Source organism: Ovis canadensis, chromosome 1 (assembly GCF_042477335.2).
Source record: "Ovis canadensis isolate MfBH-ARS-UI-01 breed Bighorn chromosome 1, ARS-UI_OviCan_v2, whole genome shotgun sequence".
NCBI classification, from domain to species: Eukaryota; Metazoa; Chordata; class Mammalia; order Artiodactyla; family Bovidae; genus Ovis; species Ovis canadensis.
This window is the reverse complement of record NC_091245.1, coordinates 252,833,761-252,852,226: the sequence shown is the minus strand read 5'-3', so window position 1 is coordinate 252,852,226 and position 18,466 is coordinate 252,833,761. Positions and strand designations below refer to the sequence as shown.

Here is an 18,466-nt window from a genome sequence, read left to right as displayed (position 1 = left end):
CCTCACCATTGCTCGCGGTTCTTATTCTCAGATACAGCCTTGCACAGGCTTCCAGGCACATCTTCAAATGTTTTCCATTTTCCTCCGGAACTAGGAGGAATAGTTTCCTGGGTTCCAGATCTTGATTCCTTTCTAGCCCTGCTTCAGACCCTCCCACTACTTGGTGGACTGTGTGGATTCAAGTTCTAGCATCAGAGCCTTGTGCACAGCCCCCACCAACTCCTTCAGACTTTTAACTCCTGCAGCTCCCGATACAACCCTGCCTTTTCTCAGCCAATGACTTTGCTTTCCACTGCTCAGAGAAGAGAGGCCGAGAGTCAGGAAAGCCCTCTGATTCTCCACTCAAAACCTATCCACACGCCACCATCTTTACCTCCCTGCCTCCTGGTACAAAGGCCCCATCCCATCAATGGCCATTGTCCCTACTTAGACCTTATTTGCTGCAGCTTCTTTGGGAACCTCCCATCATCATGTACCTCTTCTCACTTTACTCTTTTCCTTGCTGATGGTTCCTTCTCAGTGCACAGAGGGGCTTTGGCCTTGGAATTTTTGTGTGTGGGAACCTTTTGGAGATTTGGACCTTGAACAGGAGCAGGGGAAAACATTCTGGGTGAGGATAAAAATGGGGGCACATGTGCCCCTTAGGGACAGCTTCAAAGATAGGGTTTTGAAGATTATGTGGAAGTTGCAAGGGTGCTGCTGAAGATTGAAAGGGTTCTTGGATTGTCCAAACTGTTACCCTTCTCTTTCAGTCTCTGTCATCCCTCTCCCTGACATCTATCCTCACACCCTTATCTTGAAGTATTCTAAAAGACCAGGGCAAAATCCTAGTCCCTTTAGAGAAATAATGAAAAGTTCAGACCTTGTAAAATCACAATTGAGTAATTGAAACATCACTATACTTTTGCTTTGCAAATAATAGGACTCATTCTTGCTCCACAGAGCTGGTGATCCCTCTCCCGTATTTTACCTGATGAATCCTACTACTAGATGCAGCCACATTGTCTTGGAACTGTCAGAGGATCAACTTCCTGTTTCCAAGTAAACAGAGCCCCACCAGGGCAATCTGCTTTTCTCACCAGGAACTTGAATTTAGTGGGAAGCATGTAGAGTCATCCCTCAAGATCCACAGAGGGCTGGTTCTAGGACTCTCTCAGACACCAAAATATAAGGATGCTCCAGTCTCTTGCATAAAATGGCATGCTGTTTGCTTATAATATACACACACTCTCACTTACCGTTTAAATCATCTCTAGATTACTTACAATACCTGACACACTGTAAATCCTATATTGTTGTTGTTGTGTATTGTGTTAAGTTGTGTCCAACTCTTTGTGACCCCATAGACTGCAGCACACCAGGCTTCCCTGTCCTTCACTATCTTCCAGAGTTTGCTCAAATTCATATCCACTGAATTGACGGTGCCATCCAACCGTCTCATCCTCTGTCACCCCCTTCTCCTTCTGCCCTCAATCTTTCCCATCATCAGGGTCTTTTCCAGTGAGTTGACTCTTTGCATCAGGTGGCCAAAGTATTGGAGTTTCAGCTTCATTCATCGGTCCTTCCAATGAATATTCAGGGTTGATTTCCTTTAGGATTAACTGGTTGGATCTCCTTGCTGTCCAAAGCTATATAAATAGTTGTAAATACAATGTAAATGATATGTAAATATTTGCTGACATGTGGCAGATTCAAGCTTTGCTTTATGGAACTTTTAAAAATATTGTTTATTTTAATATTTTCTATATACAGTTGGTTGAACCTGTGGATTTGTAATCCGTGGATTCAGAGGGCCTACTGAGTTGGAATCAAGTCATTCTGACATCCTGAAGCAATTTCTCTTAAGTTCTTGCCTTTGAGGATGCTGGAGCTTCCATCCTTCAAGTCTTTCAGCTTTCTCTTTAACTGTGTGAGATATTAAGCATCCTTCCCATCACTTCTGTCTCTGTTTTGTAAGAAAGATTTCTGTCATTTGCAACCAGAGAATCTTAACTGATAACCATATAATGCTGTAAAGCTTTCCTTGTGAAGATCTTCAGAAAGCCACCAACTTGCTGCCACATGAGCTTCTTGCACCCCCTTTGGAAACACCAGGCATTAGATCCTGAAAGTACTTTGTCCTCAGAGTCTGCAAGATAAGTACTATCATCATACCCAGTTTTCAGGTGAGAGACTGAGGCTCTGAAAGATGTGGGCATTTGCCCAAGGTTACAGCTGAAATTAAGAATCTTGGTAATCTCATCAGTAATTTAGTGTAGCCCAAGAAAAGGAGGATAATACAGGAAGGTGGGAGCATCTCTGGGCAAGATAGCACACCTCTCCCTGCCTCTCTTTCTCAAGCACCCTAGTTTTCCATTTATGTTTCTGATCCCTTTCCTGCCTTTCTCTGAGACTGGCATTCTCTCTGCTTGTTGATTAGTGAGCATAATGCTGGAAAAGTCTGCTCCAGACCTTTCTAAACAGTTACCCATTTTAAGCTTCTGCTATCAACTATTTTTCTGAGTTTGAAATATCGAGATAAAATCTGCTTGGTGCCTGGACAGCTGGAGTCAGCTGAAAATGTTCTTCCTCCTGAATGGATATTTATTTCCTAGTTCCTGTAACCTATGAATGTTATATGGAAACAGGATCTTTGCAAAAATGATTAAGCATCTGAAGATGGAGAGATTATCCTGGATTATCTGGGTGGGCCCTAAATACAATCATATGTATAACCTTACAGAGTGAGGTAAAATGCAGTTGGACACAGACAGAACAGAAGGTGCAGTGAAGCAGAGATTATAGTGATGCAGCCATAAACCAAGGAGGGTTTGCAGTCACAAGAATCTGGGAGACAGGTTTTCCCCTGGAGCCTCTGAAAGGGGCACAGCTCTGCTAATACTTTGACCTAGCTGAGTGATACTGATTTTAGATGACTTGTATCCAGAACTGTGAGATGATTTCTGTTGTTTTAAGTAACCAAATTTGTCATAATTTGCTACAGAAGCTATAGGGAACTAATGCAACATCCAATGAGTCATTTCTCCTGCATTAGGTGTCTACTCATTGTCCAATCAGTTTTATCTAGGAGGATGTTAATAAGACAAACACAACCACAGAAGCCTATCCTCTGGGAAAGTAGGTGGAATATTCTCAGAGAAAGGACATGACTGGGAGACACTTGCATGCATCCCACTAGCACACCCTGACACCTTTTATCTTGTAGGTGTGAGAGGAAGTGTTGAGACGTATTGGGCAGCAGTCATGCCTGAATACAGCACCAAGCCTAGGGCTCTCTCTTTCCCTGCCCAAATAGGGTATGAGTTCATAAACAGAGCTTTTAACTGCGCAATGGTGAGGTGAGGTTATAAGATGAGTTTATCTGTCTAGCAAAATTCAAATAGTCATTTACTTAACACCTCTTTTTAGTCAGATGTTGGGAGTAAGTTAGCACAGGAACCAGTCTAGGGGAGGATAAAACCTGCACATCCTGGACGACTGAGAAGAACATAACAGGATCCTCTAATCCTTCATTTAGTCATTTATTCAACCAATGTTTGCTGTGTGCATATGTACCAGGCTAGGTGATCTTATAACACAATATATAATGTCATTGATTTCATGGCATGAGAAAAATAAGCAAGCAGATAAATGAGCAAAATAATTGAGCACAAATTGAGAAAAGGGCTGCAAAAGAGACTTAAGATTCTGAGACAGAAAAAGGTGTGTGAGTTGAAGGGGAATGATAGGTGCCATATTGAAAAGCAGAGACATTACTTTGCCAACAAAGGTCCGTCTAGTCAAGGCTATGGTTTTTCCAGTGGTCATGTATGGATGTGAGAGTTGGACTGTGAAGAAAGCTGAGCGCCGAAGAACTGATGCTTTTGAACTGTGGTGTTGGAGAAGACTCTTGAGAGTCCCTTGGACTGCAAGGAGATCCAACCAGTCCGTTCTGAAGGAGATCAACCCTGGGATTTCTTTGGAAGGAGTGATGCTAAAGCTGAAACTCCAGTACTTTGGGCACCTCATGCGAAGAGTTGACTCATTGGACAAGACTATGATGCTGGGAGGAATTGGGGGCAGGAGAAGGGGACGACAGAGGATGAGATGGTTGAATGGCATCACGGACTCGTTGGACGTGAGTCTGAGTGAACTCCGGGAGTTGATGGACAGGGAGGCCTGGCGTGCTGCAATTCATGGGGTCGCAAAGAGTCGGACACGACTGAGCCACCGAACTGAACTGAACTGAACTGATAGGTGCCACGGCAATCGGGGTCTACAATCAGGTGTTATTTGTCCGGAGTAGTGGGGCAGGGTGGGGGCGGGGTTGGGGGCGTGAGAAGTTTGAATGGAGAAGTAGGATGCTTAGGCAGTTGAATTTAAACCTGGGGCTGGGAGAAAAGGTTTGGGCTGGAAGTGGGAATTTGTTATTTAGAGCCATGGAAAGAAAGGAAAGGTCCAGAAAAAAGAGCATATAAACACCTTTTACGTGTGAACAAGCTGTTTACAAGAAACAATCTATTTTTAAACAAGTTTACTGTTTCATAAATAGGAATTGCGTCGCTTCCTCCTCCTCCTTCATCCAGACTACATTTCCCAGGGTGCCATGCGAACCGCGTGAGACCCAGCATCTTTCTCAGCCGTTTCCGGCGTAAGTGGCCCGGATAATCATGGCGACTCTCAGAGTGTCTTTATCGTTGTGGAATCTCCATGCAGGTTCTCGGGGTGCTGGGCGAGTCTGTTTCCGGGCCCGCTCTCGGCCCCGGCCCGGCGACCTGTTCCAGCCTCTGCCCGGGGTCTGCGGGGCGGGAACGCCATGCCGTGGGCTCTGTTCCGAGCCCGGTGAGTGACCTGCTAGGCGTCCCCTGGGGCGTTCTGGGAGATCTAGAGCCCTTCTGATGACGAGACCCACGCGGGGGCCCCGGTTCTTCCCGTGGCGCGCCCTTAGACCCGGGCGGCTCTCTCCTGTACGCACCGGCTCGGACGGTGATTTTTCCTGAACTTGGAATGTTTCAAGCACTGCTTGAGCTCCGCTCTTCGTAAAGCACCAAGCTAACTTTAGGGGTTAAGACTGACGCGGGTTTTTGCTTGAGGGAAGTCGTGGTCCAGTGGGAAGAGGCAGTGCAGTGTGACCTGGACTGTGATTGGGGATAGAGGAGTGAGTGAATGATAGTCGCTCAGTCGTGTCCGACTATATCCGCCCGAATGGACGGTAGTCTGCCAGGCTCCTATGTGCGTGGAATTATCCAGGCAAGGATGCTGGAGTGGGTTGCCATTTCCTTCTCCAATGGAGAGAAGAGTGGCACTCAAACTAGGCTGGAAGGGCAGGGGAGCTCGAAAATGTGATCACAGTTGAAACTTGATTAATCGTGTTGAGAAAACGAGAAACATTTCAAGTGCAGGAAACAGCATAAGCAAAAGTCCAGAAATGAGACTGAACCCAGGTAGTTTGGGAACCCATTTTGGAGGTAGGATTGATGAGGTTGGTTATAACTGTGAATCTGGATATAAAAGGAGAAATCACTATTATTAATATTTCTCAGGTTTCTGGCCTGAGCAGTTGAGTGGAGAGTAAGTCCTATTTGTACCTGGAGAGAAAAAATTAATTATAAGAGTGTTTTAGAAGGGAATGAGAGGAGGAGAAGTGAGGGAAACGGCAGTAGTGGATGAGGTAAGGAGATGGGAAAGGGAGTGGAATTAAACATCTGTTTTGGATGCATTAAATTTGAAATGCCTGTGAAATTCAAGTGGAGGTGTCAGATATGCAATTACATATAAGGCGAGAAACATTGGAGTAAAAATGTTAACAGAAGCTGGGGGGAATGGGTGAGGTTGTCTGAGGTGAGATGTAGTGCTGAGCGCTATTGTGTATTAGGCACTGTAAGAGACCTTCGGTGCCAGAGACCAGTACAAGACAGGGTTGTCGCCTTGGGAGAGCACAAAGTCTACTCGGGACACAGTTTCAATTATTAGCTGGCTGTATATACATGAGTTTATTTCTGCACTGTCTGTTCTCTTGGTCTGTGTGTCTTTTTTTATGCCAGGACCATACTGTTTTGATTAAATGTTAATGGCTTGAAGTCAGAAGTGTGACGCCTCCTGCTTTGTTCCTCTTAGGATTGGTTTGGCAATCACAGGATCTCTTGTGATTTTGATTCCATACAGATTTGTCGATTGTTTTTTTTCCACTTCTGTAAAAAATGCTGTTGAACTCTCGATAGGGGTTGCATTGAATCTGTAGATAGCTTTGGGTAGTATGGACATTTTAATGATATTAATTCTCTAATCCATGAACACAGTACCTGCCCACTTATTATATGTTTGATTTCTTTCATCAACGTTTTGTGGTTTTCAGCAAAGCAATCTTTCACCTCCTTGGTTAAATTTAGTACTAAATATTATTACGTATTTGGTACTTTATTACTTTTTCAGGTAATTTGTTGTTAGTGTATAGAAATGGTATTGGTTTTGGGATATTGATTTTGTATCTTGCAACTTTGCTGAATTTGTTGATCTAATAGTTTACTGAGGGAGTCTAGGATTTTTATAGATAACATCATGTTGTCTGCTGCAGAGAGACGATTTTACTCCTTTTCAGTTCTGATGCCTTTTATTTCTTTTTCTTGGCTGAGTACTCAGACGAGAACTTCCAGTACTGGGTTGTATAGGAGTGGTGAGAGTGGGCAGCCCTGTCTTGTTTCTGTTCTTGGAGAAAAGACTGTCAACCTTTCCTCACTGAGTATGTTAGCAGTGTGTTTGTCATTTATGGTCTTTATTGTGTTGAGGTGTGTTCCATTTATACCTAATTTGTTAGAAGTTTAAAATCATTAATTTTGTTACATGCTTTTTTGCATCTATCAAAGAAATCTTCTTCCTTCTTTCTATGAATATGTTTCATGTTGATTGGTTTAGTATATTGAGCCGTATTTGCATCCCAAATCTTATTTGATCATGGTGAACAACCTTTTTAACGTTCTGCTGAATCAGTTTGCTAGTAATTACTGAGAATTTTTGCATCTGTATTCATCAGGGATATTGGCCTGTAGATTTCTGTTAGTATCCTTTATTGATTTCAGTATCAGGATAATGCTGGCCTTAAGAGTTTGGGAGTGCTTCCTGCTCTTCAGTTTTTTGGAAGAGTTTGAGAAGGATGGGCATAATTTGTCTTTAAACATTTGATAAGTCTCCTGTGAAACCATTTGGTCCTGAGCCTGTTTTCACTGGAGGATTTTCAATTATTGATTCAGTCTTCTTAGTAGTAATTGGTCTGCTTTGATTTTCTATTACTTCCTGATTTAGTCTTGGTAGATTGTATGTTTCTAAGAATTTTTCCATTTCTTCGAGGTTGTCCAATTTGCTGGCATATTGTTACTCATAGTAGCCCTTTATGATCCTTTGTAATTCTGTAGTATCAGTTGTAATGTCTTTTTTAGTTATAATTTTGTTAGTTTGGGTCCACTTTTTCCCTTGGTCTAGCTAAAGGTTTGTCAGTTTTGTTTATGTTTTCAAAGAACCACCTCTTTATTTTGTTAATCTTTTCTGTTGTTTGGATTACATATTTAATAGATGACTGTGATTGATCTGTGGAGAATGGTCAGAATGGAGGCAAGGAGACAGGCTAACGAAGGCTGAGGCAAGAGATAGGATGGCCTTGACTAGGGTAGTGGGAGTGGGAAATAGAGAATTAAAGACTAATTTATAAGATGTAACAGGCAATTGATTTGTGTCAGTGTCCTTTTGTAAAAATGGGACTAATCATAGTATTTATAGGGTTGTTACGAGGATTAAATGTACCAAGTATGTAAAAGTATTAGTCAGTACTGGCACATAGTAAATATCTAACAGATGTTAGCTGTTAACATGACCATTTTTATTACTGATGCTATTGGCTAGATGTGGAGGGTAGTGGGGAAGTCAAGAATGACTGTAGGTTTCTGGCCCACGTGACCTACTGGATGGTGCTAAGGATAGGAGGGGAGGCAGGTTTGTGACGGAAGAGAAGTTACGAGTTCTGCTTTGGCAGTATTGAAGTACCTGTGAGATGCTTGTTGGGTAGTTGGATGGAAGATGATCTGGCTGGAGATTCAGCTTTTAGAGTTTCTAGGTAATTAATAGTTACAGAAGGTTAGGAGATAATCCATCAAGAATGTGAGAAAGGAGAGAAGAAGAATGTAGTTCAGAATCCTGTGGGGACCCCAGCATTTATAGGACCAGCAGAGGAAGAGGTGGTTGGGAAGGAATGGCTTCCCCCACCCACAATGGAAATGGAGGTTGGGCAAAGGGATAGGCATAATAGGACGGGCAGAGCTGAGATCTGCATCTCCGCTCCTGTCCAGCTTTCTTCCATAGCATCACATGGCCTTTTCAGTATCGTGTCCAGTGATCCAGGCCTCTCTTTCCTAACTGGAACCCCTCAGCCTAGAATTTCCTTCCCTTTTTTTCTCTGCCCTATTCAGGGCCCCTGGGAAGCATTCTTTGGCTCTACCATGCCTTTCTCTGCTCCCAGGCTAAGTTTAGTTTCAGTCTCTGTTATCACACAACCCCCTGTACCTCCCTTGTATGTAGCACTTAACTCTGAGGAACATGATGGTAAATTGAAATTGATCTAGGTTCTAGAATCAGATAAATTTTGGTTTAAATCCTAGGTATACCATTTAATAGCTAATTGTCTTTAGCAAGGCTCCAGTATCCTCATATACAAAACTGGGATATCAGTACATACTTTGTGGCTTGTTGTAAGCATTCCTGAAAATGTGTGTAACTCCTGTCAGATAGGAAACAATTCTTTGGTTGGCAGTAACCGTTATTGTCATTAATATTGCATTAACTACTCTTTTCCTGTTGCTTCCTTCACTAGATTTTGAGTGCCTTTTTGGCAGAAACTGTATCTTGATCATCGTGAATGCCCAGTAAATTTTAAATGAATGAATGAATGAGTGAATCTTGTAGGTATTAGCATTATGCATCCTGAGGTAGACATGGTGTTAATCATTTTTATCATTGACTTTTTCCATTTAGATGTCTTGTTGTCTTGTCATTTTTGCCATCTTATTTACTAAAATTTATTTAACAGAATCTGGTAGCCCAAAGACCAAGAAACCTACTTTTATGGATGAGGAAGTCCAAAGCATACTCATCAAGATGACAGGCTTGGATTTACTGAAGATTTTTAAGCCAGCAATACAAGAAACAAAGCCACCAACTTACAAGCTAATGACCCAGGCACAGTTGGAAGAGGTATGTGAATGCAGGAATATTGGTAGAATATCTTTCTTTAAAAGATTAAACAAAAATTTCAGGGTCCCTCCAGATTGATAGTTGCTTTTCTACAGGTACTAATGAGGAGGAGTTCCAGGCACAGAACTGAGAAAAGAAACTTGTGCAGTCTGGCAGAGAGGAGTAGGGAAGATTGCCAGAATTAGACAGACTGCACGTATGGTTCAGGTCTGGCTATCAGGCGGAACCACCTCTGCTCCAAAACCAGCCTAGCATCCTTCCTCTGTCCTCCCTGCTCCAGCCTCCTTCCTGCAGAAACGGTTGTTGTGAGCTGCTTTAAGGCTGAGGCTTGGTGAGATTGTGAGATCCTTCTGAACAGTATTCTGTTCCAGGCAGGTGCCCTCCTGCAGTCATGGGTATTGAGTGCTTTGTGGAAAACCCTTTCATGTATGAATATGTGAGATATTGTTGCTTTTCTTTCAACTCAAAAATCATTGAGAGCTATAGCAGAGTTCAAATACCGAAAAGTATATAGCACATGAAGAGTGAAAGGCCTCTCTCATCTCTCAGAGGTAACCACTGTCAGCGGTATGGCATGGAGCACTGTGCTCAGTGGTTAAGGGCATGGGCTCTGGAGTTAAACTGCCAGGGTCAAATTGTAGTGCTGCAGCTTCTTAGCAGTTTACATAACATTTGTGTGCCTCTATTTTCTCTCTCATAAAATGACCTCTAAACAGTAACACTTAGCTCATATGGGTAGTTGTGGCATTAAAGGAGCCAGATGCACTCAGAGTATTTGAGCAATATTTGGAACATAGTAAGCATCCAGTAAGTGAAGTCCTCTGTCCTGTTTTGGGTGGCTCTTGTGGCCTGGCTCTGTCTCAGAGCCTCCCTTTGCTGTTTTGAGAGTGGTTGAGCCTGTGACTAGTGCTTTCATACAGAGACAAAGGCCAGGGCCCAGGAGCTCAAATTTGGCTTTTCACTCACTTATTTGTGCCTTCAGCTTCTGTCTGCAGTCTTTAGCACTTTTTTTTATTAGTATCTGCTTTTGTCAGATGATCCTTTTGGTCTGTAACCTGTGGCTTTCCCTAAGATATATTTTATTTCATTATTAGGCCACAAGACAGGCGATTGAGGCAGCTAAAGTCCGATTAAAAATGCCACCAGTTCTGGAAGAGCGAACACCAATAAATGATGTGTTAGCCGAAGATAAGATTTTGGAAGGAACCGAAACAGCCAAATATGTGTTTACTGATATATCATACAGCATACCACATCGGGTAAGTTTATGTCTAATTGCAAAATGATTCTGCCCAAGTTAGATTGACATCAAAAAGCTCAGTCTTTTTGAGAAGATGGAAATGCTTGCTGATGCCCCAAAATCTCAGACTTCCCAAAGGATTTTCACTTTTCAGAATTTGCAGTAAGAATATCACACTTGCCCAGATAATTTTTAGGCACCACTTCATCTGCTGTAGTTTTTATTGTCTAGCTTCTTTTCCCTTGATTGGCAGTTCCAAAAGAACATTCTAGCACTTATAAAATAAAATACATTAGTTTTGTGTTTGAACCTTTTCAAGTAATGAGTGAAAAGAGTAATTTACATTTCAGCCCACAAACTGCAGTAGAGTATTGAATAGTGATAGGGTTGAAAAAAGGACCACCCCATACTCTTTTTATCGTATTGATTACGGTTAGAAGACACAATGTGAGCAGTGTCCGTGTCTGTGCCAGTCACCTGTATATCTGACATAATGAATGGGATCAGAGTTTCATTTTATTAGAATTTTTGAAGTATTTTAATATACGTTTGCAGTGCTGTGAAGGCTGGTTATGGGAGCATTCTATAACCTGAAAGGGAGAAAGGAACTTGGAATTCAAATTGCCAAAATCCGTTTGAGGAACAATTGTGTTACTTTACCATCTTTTTTTTCTGTTTGCAGTGCTTGATGAAAGTTTTAATTATATTATGCTCAAAACACATTCAGAGACTCTTATTAAAGTTCTGAGGAGTTGAGTCACTACCATCTGGTTAATTTAAACATTAATCAGATGTGTAGCATTTATCAGCTGTTTGCAAAACTCTGTGTAAGTCATTCTGGGTTTTGTAAAGAATTAATATCCAGTTCCTGACCTTTTCTAGTTCTGAAACAATTAACAGTATCTAAGAGGTGTCAAGAATGCTGCCTGTGTTAAATTAGATTGCCAGCTGAGTGGTACAGACAGTGGGTGGAATTCACCCAGTGGGTGAAAGCAGCATCCTTTGGCCTGGGATTTGGCAGTTAAGAGAGTGAAGAGACCAGAGGCAGGTGCACCAGTCAGTCTCTCTGACACATTTGTCTCTTGCCAGAATGAGGAATCGTAGAGGTGTGACATGGACCATAAAACAGTGAAGTCTTATCTGGGTGAGACTTTAGGATAAGAAAACAATTTAAAAAGGTTTATAGCACTTCTTTTTTCTGAAATGGATTTAGGTGAATCTCAGCTTTTTTTAGTTGAATCATTTTATGTATTCAACTCACTTTAGGACTGTAGTTCATATTTAATAAATACTTCCATTAGATTTTTGATTGTCAGAGGCACTGCAATGATTATCAAATCTCGCCAAATCTGAGGTTTAAAATTACTATTGAAATCATACACACGATTGCATTTTGTTTGCCCATTGCATTTTATGTTGTTGATTGCAAATTATTCTTGTAATGATGCATAGTGGGACACTGGAACTAAAAATCAGCCCTCACAAACTCATCCTTGTGTTTTCTATTTCAGGAGCGTTTTATTGTTGTCAGAGAACCAAGTGGCACACTGCGCAAAGCCTCTTGGGAAGAACGGGACCGCATGATTCAAATTTATTTCCCAAAAGAAGGCCGTAGAGTTTTAACACCAGTAATTTTCAGGGAAGAAAATCTTCAGGTAAGATGACTTTGGGGTCATAGAGGCAGTGGTGATGATTTCTTTGTTGAACCAGTTGACTCTGGTGCTGCTGGGTATTTTGCTTTGATAAACACAGGCATTTCTAATGATAGGTAGGGTCATTTGTCTTGTAATTGGGTTAGCTGGGATTTGAATCCAGGTGTGACATGTGGTTTGTGTGTGGTTTCTGCCTCCCTCATGCTGGGCACAGATGTGGCCTGTGTGTGGATGGGCAGGGCTGTCATGGTGTCTGGACAGGTGTCCGGCACTTTCTTTTCTTCTCATCTAATTCCAACTCTGCTATGTGGGTTTAGACCATGTACAGTCAGGACCGGCATGTTGATGTCCTCAATCTCTGCATTGCCCAGTTTGAGCCAGATTCTGCTGACTATATCAAAGTGAGTATATAGTTTCTAAAGTATGGGTTTAAGTATGGTTATAAGATTTTTTAGTCCAACACAATGAGTTAGGTTATAAGCTTCAATACGGGGGAGGAAAAGGGAAATTCCTGAACACCTGTCCAGTGCTGGATGTACACCAAATAGATATTTTCATCCTTTCAACAACCCTTAAGGATGAGAGAACTTAAGCTTAGAGAGTTAAGTAACTCGTTGAAAGTTGCACAGCTAAGTGATATAGTACCCAAACCTGATGGCAGAAGATTTTTCTTCAGTTTACTGTACAGGAAAGTTGTTTACTAAAGTTTGCCAAAATGCAGTGCATGTGTCTTATGTTGCAATTTAATAATCATATAGTACCTTCTGTGTGTAAGGTGTTACTGTGGAGGTACAGGTGATGACGACATGAACTAGGATAGGGAGCCTTGTCGAAGCTTGCAGTCCAGGAGAGATCGTGGGGAAGTATAATCACCAGGTCTAAGATGTTAGGTGCTAAGAGAATGCTGCAACATGCTCTCAGGGAAGGCCTAGGAGGGCTCTAGGAGGATAGGGAACATTGTGGCAAGCGGATGGAGAAGTATTTCAGGTAGAGAGGAAAGTACGAACAGTAGGCAGGACACAAAAGTAGACTTGAGAAATGGCCAGTCATCTGTTTTGCTTGTACATGCGGTGAATACCTAGGGAAGTGGTTCAAGATTAAGCTAGAAAGGTAGATGGGGCCCTATCACAGGTGACCTGACGCTAGGCTGACGAGTCTGGACTTCAGTCAGCAGCCTTTTTAATATAGGAATGCCCTCATCAGAGTCCTCATTTAAATCAGTCCGGAAGAACTGAAGGAATATTAATTAGTAAGATGGAATGGGATAGTTGATTGGATAGGGGAAAGTGGAAGTCCATTATTTCCAGTGGTCCATATATATAATAGGTGCTTCATATATAGTGCATGGCTGCTGAAGAGTAGTTGATCTGGCTATAAATGTCTGGCAGACTTGTTCCAGGTTCCACACACTTCTGCAGTGGTGAGCTGTCCTTAATCATACCTGCTAGTTAATGATTGATAGTGGATGCAGGATCAGGAGACCTGGTTTACTAATACTTTCTTGGACACCTCGCACGCTAGTGGATGTATATCCAGTAATGTTGGCTCACTTTTATTTTTGTATTTCTGAAAAATTGCATTTTGTATGGATAGATTCATCATCAGACCTATGAAGATATAGATAAATATGGAAAGTATGACCTGTTGCGTTCAACAAGACACTTCGGTGGAATGGCTTGGTATTTTGTAAATAAGAAAAAGATTGATGGTTTATTGATTGACCAGATTCAGAGAGATTTGTAAGTATGATCTTAGTAAGTAAAGAAATTCTCATTATCATTACAGTAAACCTGTACTTCAGTTCAGTTATTCAGTCGCGTCCCACTCTTTGCGACCCCATGAACTGCAGGATGCCAGGCCTCCCTGTCCATCACCAACTCCTGGAGTCCACCCAAACCCACGTCCGTCCAGTAGGTGATGCCATCCAACCATCTCATCCTCTGTCATCTCCTTCTCCTCCTGCCTTCAATCTTTCCCAGCATCAGGGTCTTTTCCAATGAGTCAGCTCTTCGCATCAGGTGGCCAAAGTATTGGAGTTTCAGCTTCAACATCAGTCCTTCCAGTGAACACCCAGGACTGATCTCCTTTAGGATGGACTGGTTGGATCTCCTTGCAGTCCAAGGGACTCTCAAGAGTCTTCTCCAACACCACAGTTCAGAAGCATCAATTCTTCAGTGCTCAGCTTTCTTTATAGTCCAACTCTCACATCCATGCATGACCACTGGAAAAACCATAGCCTTGACTAGACGGACCTTTGTTGTTGGCAAACCTGTATTTAATCTATGTTATTTTTCCAGTGATAACAGTGTACTGCCCAGTGATAAGGGCTTCCCTTGTAGCTCAGTGGTAAAGAATCTGTCTAAAATGTAGGAGACACAGGAGACATGATGAGTTCAATTCCAGGAGTGGGAAAATCCCCTAGAGGAGGGCATGGCAACTCACTCCAGTATTCTTGTCTGGAGAGTACCATGGATAGAGCTTGGCGGGCTGCGGTCCATGGGGTCTCAGAGTTGACACAACTGAAGCGACTGAGCACACGTGCACGCCCAGTGATAGCTTTCACTTAGTTCAGTTTATTTATGGATTTGTTTTTCCAGTATAACCCAGTTTTCTCAGTCTTCGCTTCTGTGTCATGTAAACATGGCTAGATTCTTTGAAAAAGTAAATGACTCTGGACCTGTGTTGTGTACCCTGGATGTTGACTTATCCCTAGCCTTGCTCATGCTTCTAGGTACCAGTGAACTTGCCAGTGAACAAGGGGATTAGACAGGAAATGCAAAGAAATAGACATAAGGTCTGCTGGGTGCTTTTCAGTAAAAGTCATCATTTATGAAAATACTCCTGCTTTTGATCCTCCTTGTTTTTGCAAGATTTTTAAGGTGTTAAAAAGGTTACAGGTTTTTTTCAAAGTTGAATAAAACAAAGAATGTCTATTGTATTTTAGTACACAACTGCTGTGTGCCCTGCCTTCTAGCTGAGATAATACTTTACGATTTGTGGTGACACTGAAGAGAAAATTGTCTTTTGAGTATCTTTCCATTGGTTAAGTTAAAGATCAAAATGGCAAGGAAAAGAAACAAGCATGGCTGTAGTAAGAAGGTCACAGGAAGGGTTAGTGATTACTGTCAGCTTGAATGTAAGGAGTTTTAACTCAGTCTATCTATCCTCCATGTAATCTGACCCATTCACACAAAGGCTTTGGAACTAGAAAGTTCCATATTGTCTTAAGAAAGTCCACATGGAAATAGCATCATTTCTTGTAGAAACATTGATAATGGGAAATGATTTCCAGGCCAGCCCTCTTCACCAGCATGTGTGGTATAATCGTGTAATCCAATTCAGAGGGCAGAAATATGCCTTCATCCCACGTAAGTAGGAGGCTGCTGGTGATGATGAGCATGTTCAAAAATGACTTGCCTTTAGGTGCATCAGCCGTGAATGAATTTAAAGCTGCTCAGCTGTAAATGTTCTGAAATTATTTAACATTTTTTGCAAGAAATTAGAGCAACACAGAATGTATTTCACTGAAAGTTATTTATTAAGGTGTACTCATAAGTTATTATAGTAATGCTTATCACATGTAAGCTTTACCTCTGAAGCAATTCATTTGCATAATGGGAGGGAATTTTTAGTACTTAACCTTTCCTGCTCTGCGTAAATTTAAACTTCCTGTGAGAATTCTCAGCAGGACAGTTTGCTGCAAATCCCAGGTTAAACAGCAGAGGGTGCATATCCTTGGCAAATGGAGCCCATGCCAGGATTCTGCACAGATTTATTTCACACTCAAGTTCCGCTGTTGGTCTTGAATTGAGGTGCTTTAAAATCTTTTTTACATGCGGATTTACCTGCTTTTAATTTCAAATACAGGCTGGGTGTGAAGCTAAATCGTTCCGTGAAACAGGTATTATACAGTAGCATGAACGTAAAGAAGCCCTGCTGTGACCAAGATATAGAAACCCAGTTAAGCTCTTTATGGACTCACATGCTTAGCTCTTAAGAGAATGACTGTTATCTTTTGTTGCCATGTTTGTTGAACTATTAGAGTACAACAAACACAACAGATTGATAATGAACATTAAACAAATATTTTTCCTCTGCAAAGTTTGGTTTCTCAGCTCTGGTTTTCTCAGTTTTACCAAGAGATGACCTTTAGGGTGACAGGCTTTGGGATGAGCCCAGAACATTTCTCTAAGGTTACCATGGCTTAAGAAATTCTTTACCCCACTCCCACTCCACTCTAGAAGGGCTTTGAGGTGACAAATGGAAGGTGTTGACTGTGTGAGAGGATAAAGGTTATTTAGTTTGGGGAAGGCTAACTTTCAATGTTGATAAAAATTGTCTATAGGTTTCTCAAAAGGTTAAGTACAAACTGTAAGAACTGAGCTCTTGTTCTGGCTTCATTATGGGTAGCTGTGTGAACAAGACATGAGACAGATTGCTGAGGGAGAACCTGAATTCTCTTCTGTCTAGAGTGCATAATTTCACATTTGCTTCCCTAGGATGCTGGTTTTTAACTAATGGGATCCTATGAATTGACAGGTGACTTGGGAGTCTTTCCTTGGACTTCTAGATGCCTCTCAGAGGCATTTATCCACTAATTCAGAGTCTCAATGAAAATTTCTCAGCAGATGTCACTGCTAGTGCACCTGAAGGCAAGTGGACTGAGCATCCCCATGCCCACCAGCCTCTGGCTTATGTGGGATGAGGGTACAGACCCACCCTCTGAGTTGTATTACTATCTGCTGGTGATGTGGGCCAGCCTGGAAATCATCCACTGTTAGAACACTGTTTCTATGAGAAATGATGCTCCACTTTCAGAAAGAATACAGCCACATTTTGAATATATTCACTTTCATAAACTGGGTACCCACCTGTATTGACTCTTGCCCTGTGAAACCTAAACTAGCCAGTATTCCTGAAAATGCTTTGGAAATATGAAACTGAAGGCTGTAAAAAAGTTGTTTTTCTGGCCCAAAGGAAGTTTGAAATGTAATTTATAAAGTTCAGCATATACTTTTATAGGATTGTGAAGCCAAAGAAGAAAACTATAAACTAAAGTTAAATATGTAAAAAGAAAATGAAAACAACAAACCCTTTCTAACAGTAAACCCTTTTCCTCCAGAGTTGATGATGCCACCAGCTTGGTCCAGCTCTATCACATCCTCCATCCTGATGGCCAGTCAGCTCAAGAGGCCAAAGAGCAGGCTGCTGAGGGATTACAGTTAATTAAGGTAAAGGGACTTCTTTCACATTCATTATCATGTAGTGATTGAGTGAAGAAATCATAGGGTTCACTCTCTGGGTCAGGAAGATACCCTGGAGAAGGGAATGGTAACCTGCTCCAGTATTCTTACTTGGAGAATCCCATGGACAGAGGAGACTAGAGGGCTACACCCCGTGGGGGTTGCAAAGAGTAGCACACACCTGAGTGACTAACACACACAGATTCGTGGTCTTAAACCAGAGTGATTAGAGCCCCTACTTCTTCAGCCTGGACAATAGAAACAGCTGCCACTGGAGTCCACGAAGTTCAGATAGTGGGTGGCAGGTCCTGTGCTCTTTGGAGCACATGTCGGCCAGTTTGGTCACATTCCTGTCCAGAAGTGGGGAGGATAGTGCGTTCTCATTTTGGAACTGTATAGCTCTCAAAAACTATGGGCTTACACAGATTTCTCTGTAAATGTCGAAATTTTTTTCAGAATGTGGGGAAACCATCGTACGATTTTCATCTTTTCTAATGCTCAGAATAGACATGTATTTGTGGATCTGGCCTCTGTCCCCATATTACTTTATGCTACTGCAAAGCAGTTAGAAAGCTTACTGAGGATAAAAACAACCAGTGGTGACATTATAGGTAGAGTAGGAAAAGCCCATTCTTTAAAGTGAAAAACCATACTGCTAACTTCCATCCTCTGGATTTCTCTTGAACCTAATGCTTCTCATTTTGATCCAGCAGTGTCAGGTTTTCTTAATTTTTTTCTGAAAAATGACAGTCACGTTTGGAAACTTCTGGTGTTTGGAATTAGGTTGCTTTAACTGTGATACTGTTTTTCTGTCCATGTAGTATGCTTATTGTTTGGTAATCAGAAAAATATTGTGACATGTGGAGGGTTTTTTAAACTGGGACTTCACTAGGAACTTTATCAATAGTATATTCTCTATTTTAAAACTTTTTTTTTTTTAAACAGGTCTTTGCAAAAACAGAAGCACAGAAGGGAGCATATATAGAATTAACACTGCAAGCTTACCAAGAAGCATTCATTAGTAGTTCTGCAGCTTCCTAAAAATATTTTTAAAATAAACTTCATTTTACTAAATTCTAGCTGGTTTTCTATTGATACTGAAAAAAATGTCAAGA

At 41.6% G+C, this 18,466-nt stretch overlaps 1 protein-coding gene across 2 annotated transcripts; it reads left to right on the top strand.

The window, feature by feature from the left end:
- The first annotated feature begins 4,594 nt into the window (after positions 1-4,594).
- MRPS22 (mitochondrial ribosomal protein S22) lies at positions 4,595-18,425 on the top strand. 2 transcript variants are annotated; one of them, XM_069580964.1, is made up of 8 exons: positions 4,595-4,821; positions 9,053-9,216; positions 10,311-10,475; positions 11,968-12,111; positions 12,426-12,509; positions 13,702-13,847; positions 17,231-17,339; positions 18,297-18,425. In XM_069580964.1, exons 1-8 carry the CDS (start codon positions 4,650-4,652, stop codon positions 18,390-18,392), a joined length of 1,080 nt encoding a protein of 359 aa, XP_069437065.1. In that variant the 5' UTR covers positions 4,595-4,649; the 3' UTR covers positions 18,393-18,425. The 2 variants fall into 2 exon arrangements, 1 of the variants encoding a protein (XP_069437065.1); XR_011255278.1 differs by having other exon boundaries at positions 4,625-4,821; positions 13,702-14,018.
- Positions 18,426-18,466: the final 41 nt, after the last annotated feature.

What these genes read in the sequence shown, in the direction of transcription:
- MRPS22 (XM_069580964.1), top strand. Translation starts at nt 4,650, where the DNA reads ATGGCGACTCTCAGAGTGTCTTTATCGTTGTGGAATCTCCATGCAGGT. An exon ending in TGGGCTCTGTTCCGAGCCCG is followed by an intron (nt 4,822 to 9,052) that starts GTGAGTGACCTG and finishes TTTATTTAACAG; the next exon opens with AATCTGGTAGCCCAAAGACC. An exon ending in CCCAGGCACAGTTGGAAGAG is followed by an intron (nt 9,217 to 10,310) that starts GTATGTGAATGC and finishes TTTCATTATTAG; the next exon opens with GCCACAAGACAGGCGATTGA.